The sequence below is a fragment of the Heptranchias perlo genome, chromosome 11, assembly GCF_035084215.1.
Source record: "Heptranchias perlo isolate sHepPer1 chromosome 11, sHepPer1.hap1, whole genome shotgun sequence".
Lineage (NCBI taxonomy): Eukaryota > Metazoa > Chordata > Chondrichthyes > Hexanchiformes > Hexanchidae > Heptranchias > Heptranchias perlo.
Genome location: NC_090335.1, coordinates 58,358,148 through 58,383,144, shown reverse-complemented (window position 1 = coordinate 58,383,144; position 24,997 = coordinate 58,358,148). Strand labels below are relative to the sequence as shown.

Genomic DNA, 24,997 nt, shown 5'->3' with positions numbered 1-24,997 from the left:
GTACGGCTGATCTGCAGGGCCTCTTCCTCCGCCTCTGTGAGGACCACTATTTGTTGTGGCCCCCCCTCCAGTCCTCTCCCTCTCCCTCTCGCCTGCATTTTGCGCTCTCTTCTCCAAAAGAGGAGAAAGTACAGACGTGTGAGTGAGTGATGGTGAAGTGGTCAGCCAATGAATGCATTGCTTTGGGTGAGGCTGACCGTGAAAGAGGTGCATCAGAGGGTGAGTATCAGACAGAGACATCACATTGCATCAGGTTTGGGGTGAGTGGTAGTGGTGGGGTGACAAATGGGGAGGTGAGGAAGTGCTCAGGAAGTGAAGGTAAGTTGAGGATGAGCCTTAAGTGGGTGTGAGGAGTGATGCGATGGAGTTGTCTTGGCAGTGCAGAATGAGTTGGGGTGGGGGTGGGGGGTGTGGTTGATGTGCACCACAGAATGCAGGAGAATCAGTAAGTGTACTCACTTTTGCTGATCTAGTCAGGTCATTGAAACACTTCCTGCAGTGGACGCAAGTGCGGCAGTTGTTGCTCCTGCTGGTGACCTCCTCTGCCACCTCGAGACAGGCCTTCTTTGTGGCAGAGGCAGGGCACTTCCTCCTGTCGGCTGGGTAAAATAGTTCCCTCCTCCTCCTCACCCCAGTCAGTAGTACCTTAAGTGAGGCATCGCTGAATCTTGGAGCAGCCTTGCCCCTGTGCTGCTCCATTGGGTCTTCTCGCTCTTTGCTCCAGCAAAATCCATTGGAGCAATGTCCCTTTAAATCGAAGGAATCTTACAACACCAGGTTATAGTCCAACAAATTTATTTTAAAATCACAAGCTTTCGGAGATTATCTCCTTCGTCAGATGAATGAATGAAAAGGTTCTCAAATCGCATATCTTATACTATGTTGGGACAGCATCACACCAATCAAAAGGTGTCGTTGTTATTCAAACAGGCCAGTCACGGAGAACAGCACGTCCCAGTACACTAGATATACATTGTGTCGATTACACAGGCAGGCAGAAAGACACTCAAAATGGCAGAGAGAGAGAGAGAGAGAATTTTTAAAAACATATAATTTTTTCCCCCCTTTTTGCTGGTGGGGTTACGTGTAGCGTGACATGAACCCAAGATCCCGGTTGAGGCCGTCCTCATGGGTGCGGAACTTGGCTATCAACTTCTGCTCGACGATTTTGCGTTGTCGTGTGTCTCGAAGGCCGCCTTGGAGAACGCTTACCCGAAGATCGGTGGCTGAATGTCCGTGACTGCTAAAGTGTTCCCCGACTGGGAGGGAACCCTCCTGTCTGGCGATTGTTGCGCGGTGTCCGTTCATCCGTTGTCGCAGCGTCTGCATGGTCTCGCCAATGTACCATGCTCCGGGGCATCCTTTCCTGCAACGTATGAGGTAAACAACGTTGGCCGAGTCACAGGAGTATGAACCATGTACCTGGTGGGTGGTGTCCTCTCGTGTGATGGTGGTATCCGTGTCGATGATCTGGCATGTCTTGCAGAGGTTGCCGTGGCAGGGTTGTGTGGTGTCGTGGACGCTGTTCTCCTGAAAACTGGGTAACTTGCTGCGAACGATGGTCTGTTTGAGGTTGGGTGGCTGTTTAAAGGCGAGCAGTGGAGGCGTGGGGATGGCCTTAGCGAGGTGTTCGTCGTCATCGATGACATGTTGAAGGCTGCGGAGAACATGGTGTAGTTTCTCCGCTCCAGGGAAGTACTGGACGACGAACGGTACTCTGTTGGTTGCGTCCCGTGTTTGTCTTCTGAGGAGGTCTATGCGATTCTTCGCTGTGGCCCGTCGGAACTGTCGATCGACAAGTCGAGCGTCATATCCCGTTCTTACGAGGGCGTCTTTCAGCGTCTGTAGGTGTCCATCGCGTTCCTCCTCGTCTGAGCAAATCCTGTGTATTCGTAGGGCCTGTCCATAGGGGATGGCCTCTTTGACGTGGTTGGGGTGGAAGCTGGAAAAGTGGAGCATCGTGAGGTTGTCCGTGGGCTTGCGGTAGAGTGAGGTGCTGAGGTGCCCATCTTTGATGGAGATTTGTGTGTCCAAGAAAGAAACCGATTCTGAGGAGTAGTCCATGGTGAGTTTGATGGTGGGATGGAACTTGTTGATGTTATCGTGTAGTCTCTTCAGTGATTCTTCGCCTTTAAATCTAGACACTCCAGCTGATAGCCTGTCATGCCGGTGTGCAGTCCGCCCACTGCGCAGCTTTTGGACAGCAAACCCGGAAACAAGGTTAATGGCCACCAATTAAGTCGCGATCACCTGGGGAATGGTAAGTTTTTATTATTTGGGTTACCCCGTGTGCCCATTGACCCCACGCTGCCATCCCGCTGCCCTTTTAAAATCGAGCCTATGGACTCAGCTTTGACATGTGAATTGATGATACCCAGCTCCACAACTCCACCACTTGCCTTGACCTCTTGACTGCATCCATGCTGTCAAACTGCTTCTCTGGCATCAAGTCTTGAATGAGTCATAACCTGTTCCAAGTGAACAGTGAATTCAGAGGAGATGGAGATTAAAATCACCAACGATGAGGAACTGTGGAAAGAAAGGAGGAATGATATCTCGGGCAGAAACTTGGGATGGGGCTTGGGGGAGGAGATGCAAAACAAGGTATTAGTTAATCATTGATTCCGTGGCCCCAATTTTAAACCTCTCTGCCCAGCGGGAACATTGTGGGTGGGGTGTTAAAATGGCAGCCGGCAGACCCATTGCGTTCCCGCAGCATTTGCGCGGACCCCTCCCCCCATTTAAACTCCCGTGTTTTCGGGAGCATGGAGGCCGCCCACCACAGGAAGGTGGAGGTTTCATGAATATTGAAATGTCAGGGTCTGGTGATGTAATTCAGACGACGACGTAATTTTAACTCTGAGATGCGCAAATTACACACAGTCTACAAGCCGCCAGTAAAAGCTGGTGTCTAGCAGCATTAGGCCAGAAGAGGCCCAGGTAAGTAGTAAATTTAAATTTTTGTAAGGTTCCTTGTGGGCCAGGAGGAGAAGGAGTGCTGCTCCTGGCCTAACAAGGAAACCTTTGACCTCCTTTGCCCTGGACTCTTTTACCAACCCCCCCCCCCCCCCACCCCCGGCCTGGACCCCCTCCTGCCTGACTTATCTTGTCGGGGACTGTTCAATTGGGTCCCCGGCAATTTCCAGATCCTGACACAATTCCCAATGGCCAAGATGTCACACCAGTTTTGGGCAGGAAACAGATCTGTATTACTAAAATGAGGCCCAGGAGTTAAAATGGCTTAGGCCTCAAGCCGAGGAGTCCATGGGGGAGTCCTCACCTGCCCTGAATACTCCTCGAGTTAAAATTGAGGCTCCTGTAGCAGAATTTTAAATTTACTACTTCTGTGATGACAGAATTCAGATATTACAACAAATAAATCAATGCCTGATATACTGAAGTTGTGAACAGCATGAATATCATCAGCCTTCTATGGAGTATTATGTGAATTGCCACATTAAATTTAAGTGCAACTGTTTCTACTAAATTGTGTCAAGATAAGTTGATTAACTGGTTTACATTTTGTCAATTAGTATGTATAATGGTCCACCTACAATTGGCTATGTAATGGTGATGCATTAAATTAGCAGTGACTCACCCTTCAATGTTCCCTCCCTCTCTATCTGGCCTCCTTTCTGTACTTTCTCCATGGAGGAAGCTAGGTGCCTTGCATGGTTCAGTACCACAGATGTCAATCAATCTGATAAATGCCTAAGGCCATTGCAGATTGAAATTTACTGCTTGGGCCTAACAAGTCGTCATTTTGGATAGGTGAAATAGTTAATTTTTTTTTACTGTATGGGATTAAAAATGCAGTTGTTAACAATGATAGCTGGGATTCAAATAGTAACCAAAATCAAAACAAACTGAAAGATAATTTAGTCTTTCAAAAAAAATCAACCCATCTGTCATTCATTTTTAGGATTATGTGTGAACAACTATATTATATCCCAAATATAAATTTATACTTATGTTTACAAGAAAATGTTTACCCTGTCCTTCTGTCCTGATGAGGAAAACAATTTCATTACTTTCATTCACCAAGGAAGGTTAACAGTGTGTGGCATCATTCCTATATATGTTTGAATGAATATCTTAAACTATCCAGTAAGCAAACTTCACCCCTCTTATCAATGGGTAAGGTGAAACAGCTCAGTACACTGAGCAAAGTGTATCATTGTTAACAGTAGTATAAATATGCCAGCTTAAGAACACTTGGCACACCTTTATTAGTATTGTTTCTTCATTAAATTGTATTATCACCACAGTAGATTTATTGATTTGGCAGCAAAGCGATAACTTTACTTTCATTCCACATACGGTGCTACCGAGGAGGTAATGGTGGAAGTGTGTTGTCCTTCTCAATAAAATATTTTTAAAAGAGGGAGTGGTTTGATGTGAATTTGTAACATCCTGTTTGCGTTTTTTATTTTTTTTGGTTTCCCCAAATGAACAGAAAATATCTCTTTACATTTCTTCCACCTAGTGAAGTGGTTTTCTTACTCTCATTTAGCCATAGTTCTGTCATATGAATGTCAGATGAAGTTGTTAATTTTCATTTGGCAGTGAACCTCTCTGCTGAATAAAACCTTACTCCTGTGCCATGGGGTACAGAGTTGCTCTTTGCAGCTCCATTAATGCCAAATGTAACTAAAATTAGTCCAATCTTTTTAATACCAGCAGCAGTTTAAAATGAGTCTACTGCAAATACTCCAAGAAAAAGAGAACTTGCATTTATACGTTTGCATCCACCCAAACAGACAGAACCTCAGATTAACGTCTAATCTGAAAGACGGAACCTCCCTCAGCACTGCAGTCGAGTGTCAGCTGAGAATATGTGCTCCATTCCTGGAGTGGGGCTTGAACCCACTAACCTTCTGCCTCAGAGGCACGAGTGCTACCACTGAGCCACATTAACACTCTGCTCATAAAATGATACTTCTGTTTAAGTTAATATCTAAAGCGATTGTGATACAACTTACTTCATGTGTAATGCAATTACTTCATGTGTAATTCTGTTATTATAGCATAGAAATTACTATTGCCAATAATAGTGTACTGTATTATGACATTCTATGTCCACTTTTTTAACATTAACCCATTTAAAATAAATGCATGTGTAGACTTACGCAGGACAGACAGCAGTGTAATGATGTCAGCTCAGCATGCTGACATTCTCTTTTGCCTAGAAAATAGCTTACAGAGATCCATCATCCTGGTGCTCATGTTCATCTGGGATCCACATAAGTAAAATGTGGCTCTCAACTCGTTAAAAACTGTTTTAAAAACAGTCTTTGGAAACAATCATAAGAATGTGCATTAAACTTTGACTGAATGACCGGATAAAATTCTGATTTGATTTTTAGACCAACAGAACGGAGCGGGAGACCTGATGACTATAAAGAGAGCTGTGAAACTAACCTGGGAGGGAACAGAGTGGGAGACCCAGAGAGTATAAAGAGAGGTGTGAAACTGAGGGAGAGAATGGGGGTGGGAGACCCGGTGAGTATAAAGAGAGGTGTGAAACTGAGGGAGAGAATGGGGGTGGGAGACCCGGTGAGTATAAAGAGAGGTGTGAAACTGAGGGAGAGAAGGGGGTGGGAGACCCAGTGAGTATAAAGAGAGGTGTGAAACTGAGGGAGAGAAGGGGGTGGGAGACCCGGTGAGTATAAAGAGAGGTGTGAAACTGAGGGAGAGAATGGGGGTGGGAGACCCAGTGAGTATAAAGAGAGGTGTGAAACTGAGGGAGAGAATGGGGGTGGGAGACCCGGTGAGTATAAAGAGAGGTGTGAAACTGAGGGAGAGAAGGGGGTGGGAGACCCGGTGAGTATAAAGAGAGGTGTGAAACTGAGGGAGAGAATGGGGGTGGGAGACCCAGTGAGTATAAAGAGAGGTGTGAAACTGAGGGAGAGAATGGGGGTGGGAGACCCGGTGAGTATAAAGAGAGGTGTGAAACTGAGGGAGAGAAGGGGGTGGGAGACCCAGTGAGTATAAAGAGAGGTGTGAAACTGAGGGAGAGAACGGGGTGGGAGGCCCGGTGAGTATAAAGAGAGGTGTGAAACTGAGGGAGAGAAGGGGGTGGGAGACCCGGTGAGTATAAAGAGAGGTGTGAAACTGAGGGAGAGAAGGGGGTGGGAGACCCGGTGAGTATAAAGAGAGGTGTGAAACTGAGGGAGAGAAGAGGGTGGGAGACCCGGTGAGTATAAAGAGAGGTGTGAAACTGAGGGAGGGTCGTGAGAGCGCAATCAAAAAATCAAGAGTCAAAAAGTGATGTCATAGCGCAAGAAGTGCCAAGGATAAGTCAGTAAGTATTTAGTTTATTGATTAATGTTCTTAGTGGCTAGTGTTTTTAGTGGTTAGTGTTAGCTAAACAGTAAATTGCCTTAAAGTTTAACACACAGTTTAAATAGCTGTTAGCTAACACGGCAGGAGAGTTGAGGCCCGTCGCATGCACATCCTGTGCCATGTGGTAATTCCAGCTCACTTCGTATATCCTGGAAAACCACATATGCAGGAAGTGCCACCAACTGCTCAAGCTCAGAGTTTCTGAGCTTGAGGGGCGGCTGACGTCACTACAGCGTATATGGGAAGTTGAAAGTTTCATGGAAAGCACGTTTCTGGATGTGGTCACCCCGCATCTACAGAGAGTTCAGGCAGAGAGGGAGTGGGTAACCACCAGGCAGACTAGGAGGAACAGGCAGGCAATGCAGGAATCCCCAGGGAGTGTGGCACTCACAAACCGGTATTCAGTGTTGATTACCAGTGAGGGTGTTGACACTCGGGGGAGTGCAGTCAGGTACAAATCCACGGCACCGAGGGAGACTCGGCTGCACAGAGGGGCACAAGAAATGCTGTTGTTATAGGGGATTCGATAGTCAGGGGGGATAGACTGGCATTTCTGCAACTACCGATGTGAATCCCGCATGGTGTGTTGTCTGCCTGGTGCCAGGGTAAAGGACATCACTGAGAGGGTGCAGAACATTTTGAGGGGGGAAGGGGAACAACCAGAAGTTGTAGTTCATGTGGGAACCAATGACATAGGAGGGAAAAGGGGTGCGATCCTGCAGTCAGAGTTTCAGGAGCTAAGGAGGAAGTTAAAAAGCAGGATCTCAAAGGTAGTAATCTCTGGATTACTCCCACTGCCACGCGCTGGTGAGTATAGGAATAGTATGATAAGACAGCTTAATGGCTGGAGGAATGGTGCAGGAGGAAGGGTCTTTGGTTCCTGGGACAATGGGACCAGTTCTGGGGCAGGAGGGATCTGTTCAAGATGGACAGGTTGCACCTCAACAGAGCTGGGACCAATATCCTCGCGGGGAGGTTAACTATTGCCATGAGGGAGCATTTAAACTAATTGGGCAGGGGAATGGTCACCAGGATGAAACATTAGAGAGGAGAAACAAGTGCATAGGGGACTGGGAGGGACAAATAGAACTAGAATAAAGAATAGTTCAGAAATAGGAGGGATCCGACAGGGGGCAAATGTGAGGCAGTCTCAGATGAGTTTGGAGTGCGTGTGTGTAAATGCACGAAGCGTGGTAAATAAGTTTGGTGAGCTACAGCCTTAAGTCACCACATGGGACTATGATATAGTGGTAATAATAGACTTGGCTCAAAGAAGGGGAGGATTGGGTACTTAATATTCCTGATTACAAGATATTCAGGAAAGATAGGAAAAGAAAGAAAGTGGCGGGGGGGAGCAGTATTGATCAAAGAAACTATTATAGCACTGGAAAGGGATGATGTAGTTAAGGGGTCAAAGGCAGAATCTATTTGGTTAGAATTAAGGAACAGTAAAGCAGCTATTACACTACTGGGTGTATACTGTAGGTCATCAAATAGTGGGTAGGAGGTAGAGGAACAAATTTGCACGCAAATTACAGAAAAATGCAAGAACTATAGAGTAGTGATAATGGGGGACTTCAATTATCCCAATATAGGCTGGGACAGTAACAGCATAAAAGGGCAGAGAGGGAGAGGAATTCCTGCAATGTGTTCGAGAACTTTCTGGAACAGTGTGTTTCCAGCCCAATGAGGAAGGAAGCTGTGCTGGATCTAGTTCTGGGGAATGAAGTGGGGCAAGTGGAGCATGTTTCAGTGGGGGAACATTTGGGGAACAGTGATCATAATATCATTAGGTTTAGAATAGTTATGGAAAAGGACAAGGAGCAATCAAATGTAAAAATGCTTAACTGGAGGAGGGCAAATTTCAGTGAGTTAAAAAGAGATCTTGCCCAGGATTGAAATCAAAAAATGGTAGGCAAATCAGTAATTGAACAATGGGAGGCCTTCAAGGAGATGGTTCAAAGTAGACACATTTCCACAAGGGGGAAAGGAAGGGCATCCAAAGCTGGAGATCCCTGGATGACTAAAGATATAGAGATTAAAATGAAACAGAAAAAGGAGGCTTGTGACAAATGTAAGGTTCATAATACAGTAGAGAAACAGGCTGAATACAGGAAGTACAGAGGAGATCTCAAAAAGGGAATAAGGGGGGCAAAGAGAGAGTATGAGACTAGATTAGCAGCTAACATTAAAAGGAAACCAAAAACTCTTTTATAAGCATATAAATAGTAAAAGAATGTCGAAGGGCGGGTGGGACCGATTAGGGACACAAAAGGAGATCTTCTTGTGGAGGCAGAGGGCATGACTGAGGTACTAAATGAACATTTTGCATCGGTCTTCACTAAAGAAGAGGATGCTGCCATTGTGGAAGGAAGTGGTAGCAATATTGGATAGGATAAAAATAGATAAAGAGAAGGTACTTAAAAGATTGGCACTACTCAAAGTAGAAAAGTCACCCGGTCCGGATGGGATGCATCCTAGGTTACTGAGGGAAGTAAGGATGGAAATTGCGGAGGCTCTGGCCACAATCTTCCAATCCTCCTTAGATATGGGGATGGTGTTGGAGGACTGGAGGATTGCAAATGTTACACCTCTGTTCAAAAAAGGGGAGTGTGATAAACCCGGCAATTACAGGTCAGTCAGCCTAACTTTGGTGGTGGGGAAACTTTTAGAGACAATGATCTGGGACAAAATTAATTGGCACTTGGAAAAGTTTCCGGCTAATAAATGAAAGTTAGCATGGATTTGTTAAAGGAAAGCCATGTTTGACTTAACTTGATTGAGTTCTTTGATGAAGTAACAGAGGGTTGATGAGGGTAGTGCAGTTGATGTTGTGTGTATGGACTTTCAAAAAGCTTTTGATAAAGTACCACATCATAGACTTGTTAGCAAAATTAAAGCCCATGGGATTAAAGGGATAGTGGCAGCATGGATATAAAATTGGCTAAGGGACAGAAAGCAGAGAGTAGTGGTGAACGTCTGTTTTTCAGACTGGAGGAAAGTATACAGTGGTGTTCCCCGGGGTCAGTATTAGGACCACTGCTCTTTTTGATATATATTAATGACCTGGACTTGGGTATAGATGACGATCCGGATTCTTTCCCCTCAGTCTGGTTCAGTAATAACTGAAGTCGAATACATTTTAAAGTTCAACACATCTTTAATAGCAGGGTTCTTAGTCTGCAGCATTGATTTGGACTCCTGATAGAGTCCCTCTATGCTGGCAGAGCAAGAACAAAAACATACAGAAATCCACACGTTTTTATACAGATGAATAGGGTTGGAACATACTTAACGAGGGTCAACACCAATCATAAGCCGGGCATAGGTTGCCATGCGAGGTTACATTATTTCCAACCAATCATAAATAATCATGTGCTGACCATGTTGCTGTTAGACATCAAAGGGGATACTTCCTCACTTTCCAACTTGGAATGTTCTTCCCTGTCCCTTCTGTTCCTTATCTCCCAACCTGGAATGTCTTTCAACTTTGGCTAAGCTCGTTACCTATATTGATCTGCCATAAACATGGAGACATTCAGACCAGTCCTTGACTCACATCAAAGACCTATCATTGATAAGACAATGCAGGCCTGCTGACTAAGCAAACATATGGCCCAGCAGGAGGGCCAGGCCACTTGTATCAATCTCAGTTACTAACTAATTAACCCTTTCTAACCATTTTGCATTCTGCTTCTTTGCCACATAGGCATTTTAATATTTTACCGAAAACTGACCACGTAGGGATTCTCATTCCCCCCCTTTTATCATATCATGATAACCAATTATTACGGTGCTCACTGGTTCTGCAGGTTCTGCAGCGCAGCAACATTCAAGTAAGCAATAAACTATAAGAATTATAACAATGAATATGACTAGCCCTTGAACTAGAGAAGTCCCAATAGAACACAGACATGTTTCATCAATACGCCTTTGTACTCTTATCTGTTCTCAGGAACAGACTCCTTCTAAACATCTCTCAAGTAGGCTGCGAATGTCCTTGGTCAGCTAAACTTATTCATGTTAGTTTGAAAAGGCTAACATAGTCAAATATCCTATGGTGCTTTATATTTTGTTTCCAGCCTAACTAGACTGAATGGTACCTTTCAGACCATTTTACACCTGTGAATTGGTGCCCTCCCCATTATATCCCTTAATCCAAATTCTCCCTACAATATCCCGTTAGATGCTGTACCTCATCTTAACCAGGTTCCCTTCGTGTTGGCCACCAGTCCGGGTGGAAGAGAGGCAGAGCATCTGATAATCCTATCAAACTATAATTGTCTTCCCTTTTACATGCACCTTACCCCAGCGGGTGCTACTCCCAGTACCATTAAGATGTGTTCTTAGTTGAAACCACAGAGACAACGGGGACATTCTCACCCAGGCTCTGTTTTACTATCTTTGCCAAACCCTTCATCCTGTGCTTACATTTATTACATGCAATGAAAATCAAGAAGCACATTACAACAAACTGCACTACGACTAATACATATGAAATTAATCTAATCCAAAGATGGATCTGTATATTCAGTCCCAAATTCCAGAGGTCATTTCACCAGGTGGTGACTTTAATTTGGTCAATGTCATGCTTAATGTTGTTATTGTCCTGTTGTAGGTTATAATAAACCTTCTGGGAGAGGCGTATCTCCATTCGCAATGCTTCCAAGTATTTAGGCAACAGGGGTGTCAGATACCCAAATGTGTCCTGATATTCTTTTAAGTCCTTTCTGACATTCTCAGAAACTTGTACGGTGGTGAGGTTATGCCGGTGTATCTCTACCAGTTCCTCGGGTCCAATCCGAACCAGGACTTCAGAAATGGAGTAGAATTCTGGACTTAAAATATCACAAGTTAGATTGGCATATTTAAACGTTTTCAAATTAGTTGTAACACAATATTCGCCCTCTCCGGCATATACCACTTAAGTGGGTTTTAGATCCGCCTCTAGGGCCTCCATGGTACAGTTAATATCCTGATTGGTACCGGTATTATTAAACCCACACTGTGCTTCTAGGCTGTGTCCAACACTATGTGGACACACAGTGACAGCATGTCTAGTAACACATCCCTTTAATTTTGTTCCAGCCAATCAGCTTAAATCTACATCCTCTAGTTCTTGAACCCTCTGCTAGGGGAAACAGGTACTTCCTGTCTACTTTATCTGGGCCCCTCATAATCTTGTAATTTTGTATCCATCGTGCGGATATCTTCTAAATATTGTTTCTCCCAATTTTATTGTTAACTGATGGGAACCTAACCCTGAATTTTGGAAATCCAAATTACTGTGTCCATCTTTACTTTAATTTCAGTCCTTTTGATTGATACCAGTGTTTCCTGACTGTTTCATTAATTAGTTGGTTTCTCTATGGACCATGTGTCAGTGCCTTGTTTAAAAGGATTTCTCACTCGCCTGGACCACATTAACCATTTTCCTGTTGTGCTGTTTTCAAGTAACTGAGCCTGTCTGAGACTCATTCTTCACTGTATCTTCTTCATGTATCTCCGCATACTAGCAGCATCTCATAGGAATGAGCTTAGTGTTCTTGGATATTAACTTTCTGCTGGCCAGTCTCTTCTTCCTCATGGTATTTCCGAACATTTTCCATGGCACACATCATATGTCCTGTAGGATTCAGTCCTGTAAAAGCAACTGGTTTGTTTAAAGAGTGGTTGCAATAGCTCACCAGGCCATAGGCCTTTGTAATCATGTTCTTCATCCTGGTCTCCGTTTCAGATGATGGCAACATACATTTGTATCTTTTATGTCCACTGTAGCCATTCTTAGGTTTTCAGGTTATCTTATCAAAAAGATCAGGGGTATCTAGAGTGCTTATCTCCCCCTGCATGGTCCCGATGTCAGGGTAGTGGCCAGGCTTTCGAGTGTAGTTTTCTCATTATTCATTATAGGCAAGGACACAAATATCTCCACGAGAAAGCTATCAATTTACTATTCTCAACTACACTTTCCTGACTTCCACTAGATTGCATATTTATGCCAGATTGATTTTTTATCATGCCCAATTCAATGACTTTAGAGAAATTCCCATATCTCCCCACCTCGAGCATTCTGTCTCGGAAGACAACAAATAGGTTAAAACAAAACAAATCAAAATGTTTTCAAAAGAAGAGAATCAGGTTGATATCACCACGCTGTGACATTTGGTATCCGCTGATGTCTGCAGCTAAAGTCTTAAATCTTTAACACCACTGGATCGTTTCCTGCACCAAATTTCTCCAGCAAAGGTTGCACCGTAACTTTGTAACTACTCTTGGTAATCCTGCACCATCAACACTCACGTGGTCCCAAAAAAAACCCAGGGTCACCTGTTTTAAAAGAAACACAGAAAATCCATTGCGGCTCTTCTTGAGAGCCCAAGTGATTAATTTGTCAAATCTTCATTTATTATTTATTTATCCAAAGGAATAATCCCTATACCCAAAACAAATTCAGAAAACAAAACAGGAGAGAGAAATCGCCTAGTTCCACTCTTGCTCTCTCTCTGAAGCACGCAGCCTGTCTGAAATAAACACTGTCTCTCCCACATACAGATGTACGCAGGGCTGCAGACTGGAATTTCTAACTCCAAGTCCTAATCTCTGTGTTTTCAAGATGTAAACAATTTTACAACACCAAGTTATAGTCCAGCAATTTTATTTTAAATTCACAAGCTTTCGGAGGCTTCCTCCTTCCTCAGGTAAATGATGTAACCACATTAAGCAGATATCATTAGCAGCCGCCTGCTAAGATACGTTATATTCCTCTTTTATTAATTTATTAATGGTTTGGGCATGTGTTTCTAGCACTGTAGCTATCCTTTGCAAATATATGGTCAGCATTTGATCCTCAGACAATTCCTTATCTGTATTTTCATTTATCTTTTAATATATCTTTAATGTGAGACCCTAAATCTCTGACCTTTTGATCTAATGTTGTCAAATCAATGGTGTTAACAACTGAGGCAAAGGCAGTTGCTCTATCACTTATTACAGATCTTTACGTCTCCATATTTGCCTATCTCTTTTTACGATGTCCACCTCCATTCCATGTCGCTCTTTGTTTTAACACTTGAGTTAGGAGGTGTTGATCTAATTGTTGAGTTTTCTTAGCAGTCTCAATGCGAGTTATATAATTTGTCAGGGAAGGTCTCCCCTCTTTGGTCAGATCTTGTATTCTACTATTAATTTCAAATAAAATTGAATAGCCCCAGAACTTGTCAAAACTTCCTTATCATACTGTGGCAGGGTAAAACTGATAGGCGTTTAGTACCCTGTGTCAGTACATAGCTCAAGTAATGGACTTCCAATTGTCTAACCTATGCTTCCTTTTCATATGATTTGTTTTACATTCCTTTCTTATCAATTTTTCACTGTAGCGTGAAAACTTATATCTCAGTCAATTGTAGCCTTTGGCATTTCCGAGTAATTGGGACAATTTTACTAATATAACCTATACCAATTATTACCTCATGTTCACCTGTGTAATGGTTAGCCTCAGACAGTTCTCAACCGACTGGGTCATTTCTATCTGTTTGAACTGGTCTTGGCATGACAGTCTGGCTTCTTGGGATGGAAGGGGTTAATATTAACTTGCTCTTGTGGTAGGAGTAACTTGATCCTTCTCCCTTTTGAGATTAAATTCCCACCTTCAAAATTTCACTTCACACAAGTTTGACTGATTTTTTTACTTCTCACATTTGTGGATGGCTTTATACTACATTTTTGCACACTATTTTTCACATACTTTTAGTGGATGTGATTATAATCAACGCTGCGAGCTGTTCCAGCTTTCCGACTTTTCCTATCACAATGATCCTGATAGTTTTTTTAATGTATCCCATTAATTTTTAACCTCTTTTTAAACTACAGCCAATCACAAAATAAACAATCAAAATGCCAATTTTTTGAAGATCCCATGTCTGGAATTTAACATGCCCACACTTTATAAGAACCAGAATTTAATAGGTCACTTAACCTCAATAACTCCAATTTTAATTCGGCAGTATCAGAATTAAACACACGACAAGACAGATACATTACACAAAGGAAGAAAACACGTAAGACACAGTAAGAAGGGGGCGTGGCCCACAACACAGACAAAAAAAACACTGATCAAGACAGGCTTTTTAAAGAGACAGTACACTTAAACAACAAAACCTTTCTTTTTCGAGTCTCTGTCTTTTAAACATTTGTCTAGTCACTTAATTCTATCCATATTTTTTACAGTACTGTCTCCATAAAGCAATTAGTTCTTTGGCTGTGGTACCTCTGTTATTTTTCCAAATTAATTCCTGAGCCTTTTTTGGCGGCATCTAAGTTTTATCAATAGTTCCTGTTTATATCCAATCATCAGGAACTTAAACCCTGAGTACCCTCAGTGATATTAACCACTGACCTACCGCTTACAAGTTATTCCCTCAGTGATATTCGACCACTGACCTCTTCCTGCTATATCTGTGTATTCGCCAGACTGACCTGAATCTTGTAAGGACGCACACGAGTGTTAGCGATTGGACGATTCGTCGTCAGACTGACGGATTGGAGGAAAACCGACGTAGTAAATTAAGACTACTTACATCGGGGCGCCATTTCCTTCCTCCGTGTCTGAGATAATCCGCCTCTTACTCCGCGAACTCTCGGTGAACGACCGTTAAGATCCCACTTCTGACACCAAATGACGATCCGGATTCTTTCCCCTCAGTCTGGTTCAGTAATAACTGAAGTCGAATACATTTTAAAGTTCAACACATCTTTAATAGCAGGGTTCTTAGTCTGCATCATTGATTTGGACTCCTGATAGAGTCCCTCTATGCTGGCAGAGCAAGAACAAAAACATACAGAAATCCACACGTTTTTATACAGATGAATAGGGTTGGAACATACTTAACGAGGGTCAACACCAATCATAAGCCGGGCATAGGTTGCCATGCGAGGTTACATTATTTCCAACCAATCATAAATAATCATGTGCTGACCATGTTGCTGTTAGACATCAAAGGGGATACTTCCTCACTTTCCAACTTGGAATGTTCTTCCCTGTCCCTTCTGTTCCTTATCTCCCAACCTGGAATGTCTTTCAACTTTGGCTAAGCTCGTTACCTATATTGATCTGCCATAAACATGGAGACATTCAGACCAGTCCTTGACTCACATCAAAGACCTATCATTGATAAGACAATGCAGGCCTGCTGACTAAGCAAACATATGGCCCAGCAGGAGGGCCAGGCCACTTGTATCAATCTCAGTTACTAACTAATTAACCCTTTCTAACCATTTTGCATTCTGCTTCTTTGCCACATAGGCATTTTAATATTTTACCGAAAACTGACCACGTAGGGATTCTCATTGAGGGAAAATTTCAAAGTTTGCAGATGATACGAAACATGGAAATGTAGTAAACAATGTGGAGGATAGTAACAGACTTCAGGAGGACATATACTGGTGAAATGGGCAGACACATGGCAGATGAAATTTAACGCAGAGAAGTGTGAAGTGATACATTTTGGTAGTAAGAATGAGGAGAGACAATATAAAATAAATGGTACAATTTTAAAGGGAGTGCAGGAACAGGTGGTGTATGTACATAAATCTTCGAAGGTGGCATGACATGTTGAGAAGTCTGTTAAAAAAGCATATGGGATCCTGGGCTTTATTAATAGAGGCATAGAGTACAAAAGCAAGGAAGTTGTGCTAAATCCTTGTAAAACACAGGTTAGGCCTCAGCTGGAGTACTGTGTTCAATTCTGAGCACCCACACTTTAGGAAGGATGTCAAGGCCTTAGAGAGGGTGCAGAAGAGATTTACTAGTATCATACCAGGGATGAGGGACTTCAGTTATGTGGAGAGACTGGAGAAGCTGGGGTTGTTCTCCTTAGAGCAGAGAAGGTGAAGAAGAGATTTGATAAAGGGATTCAAAATCATGACCGGTGTTGATAGAGTAAATGAGGAGAAACTGTTTCCAGTGGCAGAAGGGTCAGTAACCAGAGGACACAGATTTAAGGTGATCAGCAAAAGAGCCAAAGGCGACATGAGGAAATATTTTTTTATGCAGCAAGTTGAGATGATCTGGAATGCACTGCCTGAAAGGGTGGTGGAAGCAGATTCAATAGTAACTTTCAAAAGGGAATTGGATAAATACTTGAAAGGAAAAAAATTGCAGGGCTATGGGGAAAGAGCAGAGGAATCGGATTAATTGGATAGCTCTTTCAAAGAGCCGACACAGGCACGATGGGCCGAATGGCCTCCTCCTGTGCTGTACCTCCTATGATACTATCAACATTGGGAAGCCTGATGTGACTCAAGTGCCCAACAAGATAAATAGTTAAAGGTCCAGGGAGCTATTCAAACAAGTTAACTCATTGAAGGTGCTTAATTGATTTACGTGCAAGTTTTTTGAAACTATGACAACCGCAGTGAATATAAAAGGGCAGCTTAGTAGTGAATCATTTCATGACTCACTAAAAATTGCTGCTGTGAATATTCCTGACTATGTAGCTAGACAGTATCTTGGATATCAGAACATAACAAATTGAATGTAATTTTTTCAGAACATTTGGTTTGTTTAAAAAATCCTGCTCCTCCTGGCCCCACTAAAATAACATTAAACTTACTGTTTTTGGTCCTCTTCAGCTGTACCACTGGATAAAACTTGGCAGAGTGTGCATGGTACATCTCCACCCAGTTGTCTCTAAAAATTGCAACTGGAGTCCTACGTACATCATAGAATTGCATTTTAAAAGGACCCACTGCCTGAACCAGACAGCTGTTCGAGCAGAATTTTATTCAGATGTATATATGCAGATTTATGCCACATTCTGATTGACATCTGAAGACACTCGCAATATTTTCTTAATAGCTGTGGAGGAGCAAAGGGATTTAGGTATCCATGTACACAAATCACTAAAAGCTAGTGCACAAGTACAAAAAGTAATCAAAAAGGCTAATGGAATTCTGGCCTTTATGTCAAGTGGGTTGGAATTCAAAAGTGAGAAAATGATGCTTCAGTTGTACTGTCTTGGTCAGACCCCATCTGAAGTAATGGGTTTAGCTTTGGGCATTGAACCTCAGGAAAGATAGATTGGCCTTGTGGGGGGGGGGGGGTGGTACAGTGCACATTCATCAGAATGATGCCAGTGTTAAAAGATTAAATTATGAGGACAGATTGCATTGTATTTCCTCGAGTTTATTGAGAAGGTTGAGGGAAAATCTAATCGAGGTGTTTAAAATGATTAAGGGACTCGATGGGCTAGATACAGAAAATCTATTTAATCTGGTGGGGCAATCTAGAACAAGAGAATGATCTTAAAATTAGAGGTAGACCATTTAGTACTGAAATCAGAAAGCAAAGGGTAGTGGAAATCTGGAACTCTCTTCCCCCAAATGGCTGTGGATGCTGGGACAATTGAAATTTGTTTTTGTTTGGTAACGGTACCAAGGGATGTGGAGCAAAGGTGGGTAAATGGAGTTGAGGTACATATCAGCCATGATCTAACTGAATAGCAGAACAAGCTCAAGGGGCTGAATGGCCTACTCCTGTTCCTATGTTCACTTCACCTCAATTATCTTTTACTTTTACATTTAAGACATAGCCAAGATACTTCACAAAAGAAAATATTATTCACTTTAGATGAAGCCTCGTTCAACACGAATACCAGGCAGGAATATTATTGCCCTTAATACAGATCTTCCCGGAGTTGCCTGTGCTTTCCAGATAAATATATCAGCATACCTGTGCAGGACTGGGGAACTTGAGAAATGCGAAATTGGCACAAGCCTTCAATCAGAAAGAAACTGCGGTAGAAATTAGTATCTGTGTTCTCCTTCCCCGCACTTACCTGAGGGCTGCTGCTGGTGAGGCAGGTGGTCCAAATTCCAGTTGGCTACATGGGCAAGCTGTCTCTGGAGGCATGACAGGCGCTGGCAGTTCACCCCTATTATTGCAATGAGGCCGATGCCTAATTTCTGGTGAGCTTTGAGCTTCCTGGTTCGGGTGTACGTGCCAGTTATATGCCCGAAAATGGGCCATAACAAATTTTTACCCCACTATTTCTAAACATTCCACAGAAAGACAAACCTGTTTACTCAGCTTGCTCTTATTCTGCATTCAATTGCCATGTAATCTATTCTTAGGTGACCCTCATGGGTTGGTGGGGAATGAGGCCATTTCTTAGGGCAATGTGCAGGGTTCCTCACAATGCCATCTACAAGTCAGCTGCCTAAAACAACTCAGGTCATTTACATATCTTTGTTTAACAGCGGCTGTGCTTTATGCGGTCTTGAAGATGTAACCTCTCAGAGCCCGACCACCAGTCCTTGGATTATTTTGCATATAATTTCATACATGCCAACTAGAGAACAGACAAAAGGTGACTGATAGCTTCAAAAAAGGTCACACAGTCCCTAGAAAGCTGTCAGACCAAAACAGCCCTAAATATTGACCTTGTCATAAACGAAGATGAGAGGTTAGACTGAAAGTTCAGTGGACACGAGTTTATCATAACTTATGCTGCAGATATACCTAACAGTCCATCACTTTTATTACAGGAGAAAAAAATCTAAATTACACAGAAGTGCAATTTGCAGCAGTGGTGGAGTTGAGAACTTACTGAAGGGAGATGCTGAAGACATGAGATTTATTTGCCTTGGGGCTTCCTCAGAAAATTTTGATTTTGACATTTATTTGGTGGATTTTCTGACATTTTAGAACTCACTGTAATTCTGTCTTTCATGCCAAAAATATTTCTCTTGGAATGGCTTTTTAAATATGAAAATGAAAATGAAAATAAAAGTAGTTGTACAGAATCATCAGTGAGGTACTGCAGAGTGTTTACTGCCTGTGGAACCACAACCCAACATGGAGTCAATGCCTTCAGGAGATGGTAGAAAAAATGTACCAGTTAAATAGCAGATTAATTTACAGTCATATTGTTATGATAAAAACATGAAAACAGCAGTTTTTGGGTGAGTACATTTCTTTTATTTGCTCATCCCTAGTTCCTCTAAGAGAGCTATGGGACTGGAGTCAAGTATAGGCTAGACCAGGTGGGAATGGTTGGTTCCTTCTTATGGACACTATTGACCCAAATGGGTTTTTATGACAATCCAGCAGCTTTCGTAGTCATTTTTCTGGTGCCAGCTCACCGATTACCAGATTTTATGAATTCAATTTCATAACTTGCTACAGTGGAATTTAAACTCACAACCTCTTGATTGCTAGTCCAGTCCCATAACAAGCTATCATACCCTCAAATGGGGAAACATCTGTAAAATACTAGTTGAGTTTTTTTCAATTCAAATTTGATGCTAAACCCCAATAAAATATAAAAAAGACAAACAAGTGGAATATGAATACTTCAGTGTCAAAGCAAATTTCATAATGTAAAAAACTCAAACAATAAAACTCAAATACAGTTGTAATTTTTTGGTAAAATGTTAACACAGCAGATGAGGATACCTTATTGTACTTAACCCAGACTCACATCCATTGATTACATATTTGTGCTATTCTCATATTTGCATGGCATCTTCAGGGTGACATTTGAATGACCTTTACACGTCAAATTCACTGAGAATCATTTAGTTTTATTTCGTACAAAAATGTGTCAACCTTCTGCTGTTTTGAGAAACAAACTTCCAGCCATCGAGCTTGCACTACGACTGCTGTGGGATTCTCCTGTAGGCACCTTCGCAACTCCTAGAGGCAGGACACATAATATCATCAGTGAGATAACGTTACACTGTCACTCATTACTTACAAAAGAACAGAAGTTTGAAGTTGCACAATTGACCTTCCACCTTTCACCAATCCTTGTTGGAGACCCTCCAATCTAGCTTCTGCCCCAATACTAGGTCTACATTATTCAGTCACAAACAACATCTGTATAACTGTGACCATAACTTACTTACTATTTTTCTTTCTTCCCAAACCCCCACCAATCCTCTTTGACCTCTTCTCCACCTTTGACCATCCCATCCTCCTCAGATGTCTCCCTTCTGCAGCCTACCCCTGTGGTTCTGCCTTCTCCTAGTTCTGTTTCAATACAGGCATTACAACTGGTTCATGTCTCCAATGCTTCTTCTCTGCCCACACAGTCATCTCCAGTATACCCCAAAAGTTCATCTGTGGTCCCTTTTTCTTCACCATTTACATGCCACCCCTTGACAATATTATGGAAGTTTAGAAGTTTACAACATGGAAACAGGCTGACGAGATGCAACACAACCTTTCTGCCTGCTTCATTGATCCAAACACAGCACTCTCCAACTGCCTGTATAACATCAAGACCTGGATGTGTCAAAATTTCGTCCAAAACTGAAGCCATTCTTTTCATCTCCTGCCAGCAACTTCATGACTCTGGCCTTGACTCAAGCAACCTCCTTGGCTACTACAAGAGATGCAAGATCTTGGCATACTGCTCGACCCCAAGATCTTCCTCATATCTGCTCTATGAACAAGCCCACTTTCTGGAAACCTCTAGATTACTGCCTGCCTCAGGCCCTACCCCTCCCTCACCACCACTGAAACCCTGGTCTATGTCTTTATCAACTCATTCAGCCCATATCCTCACCCACACAAAATCACACAATTGTATCATTCTTGTCTGCTTCAAGCTTCACTGGCTCCCCATTACCAAGCAGGTTGACTTCAAAATTCTGGTCTTTGCTTTCAATTTCCTTTGTGGCCTCGCCACTGCCTGTCTTAGTGGCCTCCTCCAGCCATACGTACTCAAACACTCCAATCCTTTAATACTCCTAGTTTCCACGCCTTGCCCTTCATCATTGGTGGCTGCTTATTTAGCCACTGGAACTCCTTTCCTAGTTACCTTCACTTTGCCACTTCCCTCCCTGCTTTCCAAAGCCTTCTTAAAACCGTTCACTTCAATCATATGTTGGGCACCCAACCGTAATCTCTTATTTTCCCTTTTTCCCTCAGTGTCTACTGTTTTCTTCCCCTCCTGAAGCATTGTAGAAATGCAAGTAGTTTGTTTGTTTTAGGAACAGTATAAAGTAACATGCAATTATGGGATAATGACTACAAGGCAAATTGAAATATAAATGAAAGAAAAGGGAAAATTTACTATACACTGATTATGTTTACCTGCACTTGACTAGAATCATCCACTTGTGCCACAATATGAGTGGTTTCAGCACAGAAATTCTGATCCATGTTACCATCATAAGTGCATTCTTATTAAGGAAAGTAATCACCACGGAAAGAAAATCACAATAATTCACCACTGAACGTGCAATAAATTCACAATTGAAAAGAATGTAGTCAGCACCTTATGAAATAAGAAGCAGGAATTGGTTCCTACAATATTCTTTCTCTAACAAATGTGAGGATTTCCTCATCTCCAAGATAGAAACCATCTGTTCAGTTGCCTCCGCAGCTTGCCCCCTTCCTCTTGCCCATTAAGCTAAAAGCCCCCCCCCCCCACCCACCCCGGTTCCATCCCTGCCCTCATCCTCCTCCTGTTTCTCCCTCATATTCTCCCTCTGCCCGCTCCAAGCACATCTCATCTATGAAATCTACCTTGGGCTCCCTTGACCCCATTCCCACTAAACTCCTGTTCATCCATCTTCCCTTCCAGGCTCCTATTTTAGCTGATTGTGTAAATAGTTTTCTCTTCTTAGGCATTGTCCCACTACCTTTCAAAAACACGATCATTATTCCCCCCCCCCCCCACCTTAAAAAACCTACGTCGATCCCTCTGTCCTCACTAACTACTGCGCCATCTCAACCCCCATCCCCATCAGCCGCCTTGTTCCATTCTTGGAATTCTCTCCACAAACCCCTCCGCTTCTCCACATCCCTCTGCTCCTTTTAGACTCTCCTTAAAAAGCCACCTCTATGACTAAGCTTTTGTTCATCCCTCTGAATCTCTCCTTTTTGGATTGGGGTCCGTTTGCCTTATGCCTCTGTGGAGTGCCATGGGACATTTTTCTAGTTTTAAAGGTGCTATATAAATGCATGTTGTTGTTGTAGTCTTGTTCAACCTAAATTGATAGATGGCTGCAAGAATTCCAATGTGGAATGATCTGAGGCAATTTTAATCTAGTTGCTGGTCAGCATGGGTCTCCAGCACAAAGTGCCTATATTTTGGCACAACGTGGTTGTCTGAGAGTGATCATAACAATAGCTAAGAATTGCAAATAAAAAAATTCATACTTTCCAACTTTTTTAAGCAAAATGGATCTATCCAAATGAGATAAGGAACAGGCTGATGTGTCCACAGAGGGAAACGCAGGACCACATCCATTTCTAGAAATGGCATACCAACTGTATTTGAAATTGTGTTCAACTTCTGATTCTTCATCGTGGTCCTTAGGTGGGGGGAGAGCGTAGAGACCACATGGACAAATTTAGAGTCCCTTTGGCTCATTGTCTTCTCCACCACAGGATACAATTCAAGTTCACGAACCTGGACTTCCTTGATTTTTTTTCTCAATATTGTGTCTTTTTCCAATAAGCTCTGATGGTGGCAATAGCATCCAGTTACTTACAGAGTTCAAGGGCTTCTCTGATGCAGCTTCTTGAATTGATTAATGGTGTTGTGCTTATTTCTGGCCTCTGCTGTTTGGAAGGCTCAACTTTCTCCTGCTCTTAAGTTGAGACTCAATGAAATGAAGCATTGTTGTAAGTATAACCAGTTGCCAGCACAAACCTGTTTGAAATACATTTGAAGCCAAAGTCCAAAAATAGACTCTGTTCATTTCAGCATTCTTACTGGGTTCTGAGTGCACGCAAGCCCAAAGCACCAAAATGTCTTCTAATTGGAAGTATTTCACTGAAAAAAGATTTCTCCATTACGAAGTGTTAAGATTTAGGCATATTTCTTAAGTAATGTAGAGGAAGCTCTACATTGTATTTTATTCCAACTCCAATAATGCTCCCTTACCTCCATTTATGCTCTAATTCAAGGAGAATGTTCAAACTGACTGCAAAGTAAATTCAAGTCAAGTATACTGCAACAACAAAATCATGGAATAAAATTAGCACAACGCTAAGATTTCAAAGTGTATATACAAAAATAAAATCTCCTGTTGTAATCTCATTCCGAATTTCATTACAGGATTAAAATGTAAATCACAATTCAGTCACAATTGGGATTGCTCACAACTAACCATAAGGTTGTGCTCAGTGGCTAAGTCAATGAAATTGAAAATGTACAACTTAATTTTGGAAAACGGTTACTTCAGCAATGCTGACTGCCATTATTCTGAAAGCCAAAACAAAATGGTTATGAGAGAATGACCACAATACAACAAACTACTCATCCCACGTAAAGAAAAAGGATATGTAATCAAATAACGGCTTAGCTTCTTCTTTTCTGATACATTGAAGAAGTAAACACTCACTCCAGACATGAAAGTTGGTAGAATGGCTGAACTTTCTGCTGATTGTTCTGCAGTGGCTTCCTCTGTCCTATTTCTGTTTGCTTTATCCTCCTTTACTAAAGTTTTGATGGTAGACACTGAGGATCCAGAAGCAGATGAGGAGGCATGATGTCTTTTGAAATAGTAGCTGGTATATTTTGTAAAGGAATAAATCTTTGGAAAAGTTAAATTAGGTTGTTTAATGAAGGTAACCATAAGTACAGAGTTCACTGTAATAAAGGATTATGGGAAAGCACCTTAACCGAAAAATTACCACATGCGCTATCAAATCACAAAGTGTACTCAGTTAAGAGTCTAGAAGGCTCAATGAATGGACAAGCTTGGCTTCTTCCTCTCTTGTGTGTATAAAGAAAACAAAACATCAATATCAACTTCTAATCAAATGGCAAGTCAATTGTATATATTTATATATCTCTTGATGTGAAACTCTCAAGTTTGTTTTTCTTCCTTTTCCCTTTCTAAGCCTTCTTTAGCCATGCTTTATTCATAGCTGAGAGGCAGGCAGCTGTATTACCTGCTCCCTACATCTCATGAAACTGATGATTAAAAGGTCCACATTGACTGGCTTACTAAGTTACTTAGAAATTCACACTAGGAGAGTTTTTGTTTGTCTGATATGGAGTACAGCTACTCTATAATTGCTGCTGGAGTGATTTGCATCCCCTTTGCCCCAAGGTCTGGAATTCCCGCCCTAAACCTCTCCGCCTCTCTACCTCTCTCTCCTCCTTTAAGACGCTCCTTAAAACCTACCTCATTGACCGAGATTTTGGTCACCTTTCCTAGTATCTCCTTATTTGGCTCGATGTCAAATTTTGTTTGATAACGCTCCTGTGAAGCACCTTGGGACATTTTACTACATTAAAGACACTATATAAATGCAAGGTGTTGTTGTTGTTGCTGTTGTTGACATTCAAGGTCTGACAAATCAGCTATAAGGAGCAATGAACAATCATAAATCTGTTCTGTGAGGCATTCAAAGGCATATCTATAGTCTCTCTCCAAAGGTAACTGAGCAAACATGGTGAGACGAGGCTTGATGCGAATCATTAAGCTGCTTGATTTATTTCACAGCAAGCGACCATACAGAGCAACAGTTATGCAGATGCGAATAGGGGGCCTAATGCCTGTTTCAGGACCCCTTCTCAAAATTAGGCTTGCTGCTTTCAGGATAACCATGTCTACGAGATGCGGCCTAACCAGCGGTACTTAAAGGGACCACTGGAGACCACCACCAGACAGATAAGTTTTAAAAAAT

General features: G+C 42.3%; 1 protein-coding gene across 1 annotated transcript in view; it reads right to left on the bottom strand.

The window, feature by feature from the left end:
- Positions 1–19,298: 19,298 nt before the first annotated feature.
- The window catches only part of chd1l (chromodomain helicase DNA binding protein 1-like), a 79,049-nt gene continuing 73,350 nt past the window's right edge, over positions 19,299–24,997 (bottom strand). The window contains exons 23-25 of the mRNA XM_067993143.1: positions 23,647–23,869; positions 21,443–21,526; positions 19,299–20,038 (exon numbers count right to left, since the gene is read on the bottom strand). Coding sequence (XP_067849244.1) covers positions 19,907–20,038; positions 21,443–21,526; positions 23,647–23,869 — 439 coding nt within the window. The 3' untranslated portion in view covers positions 19,299–19,906. The remainder of the gene's footprint in view (positions 20,039–21,442; positions 21,527–23,646; positions 23,870–24,997) is intronic.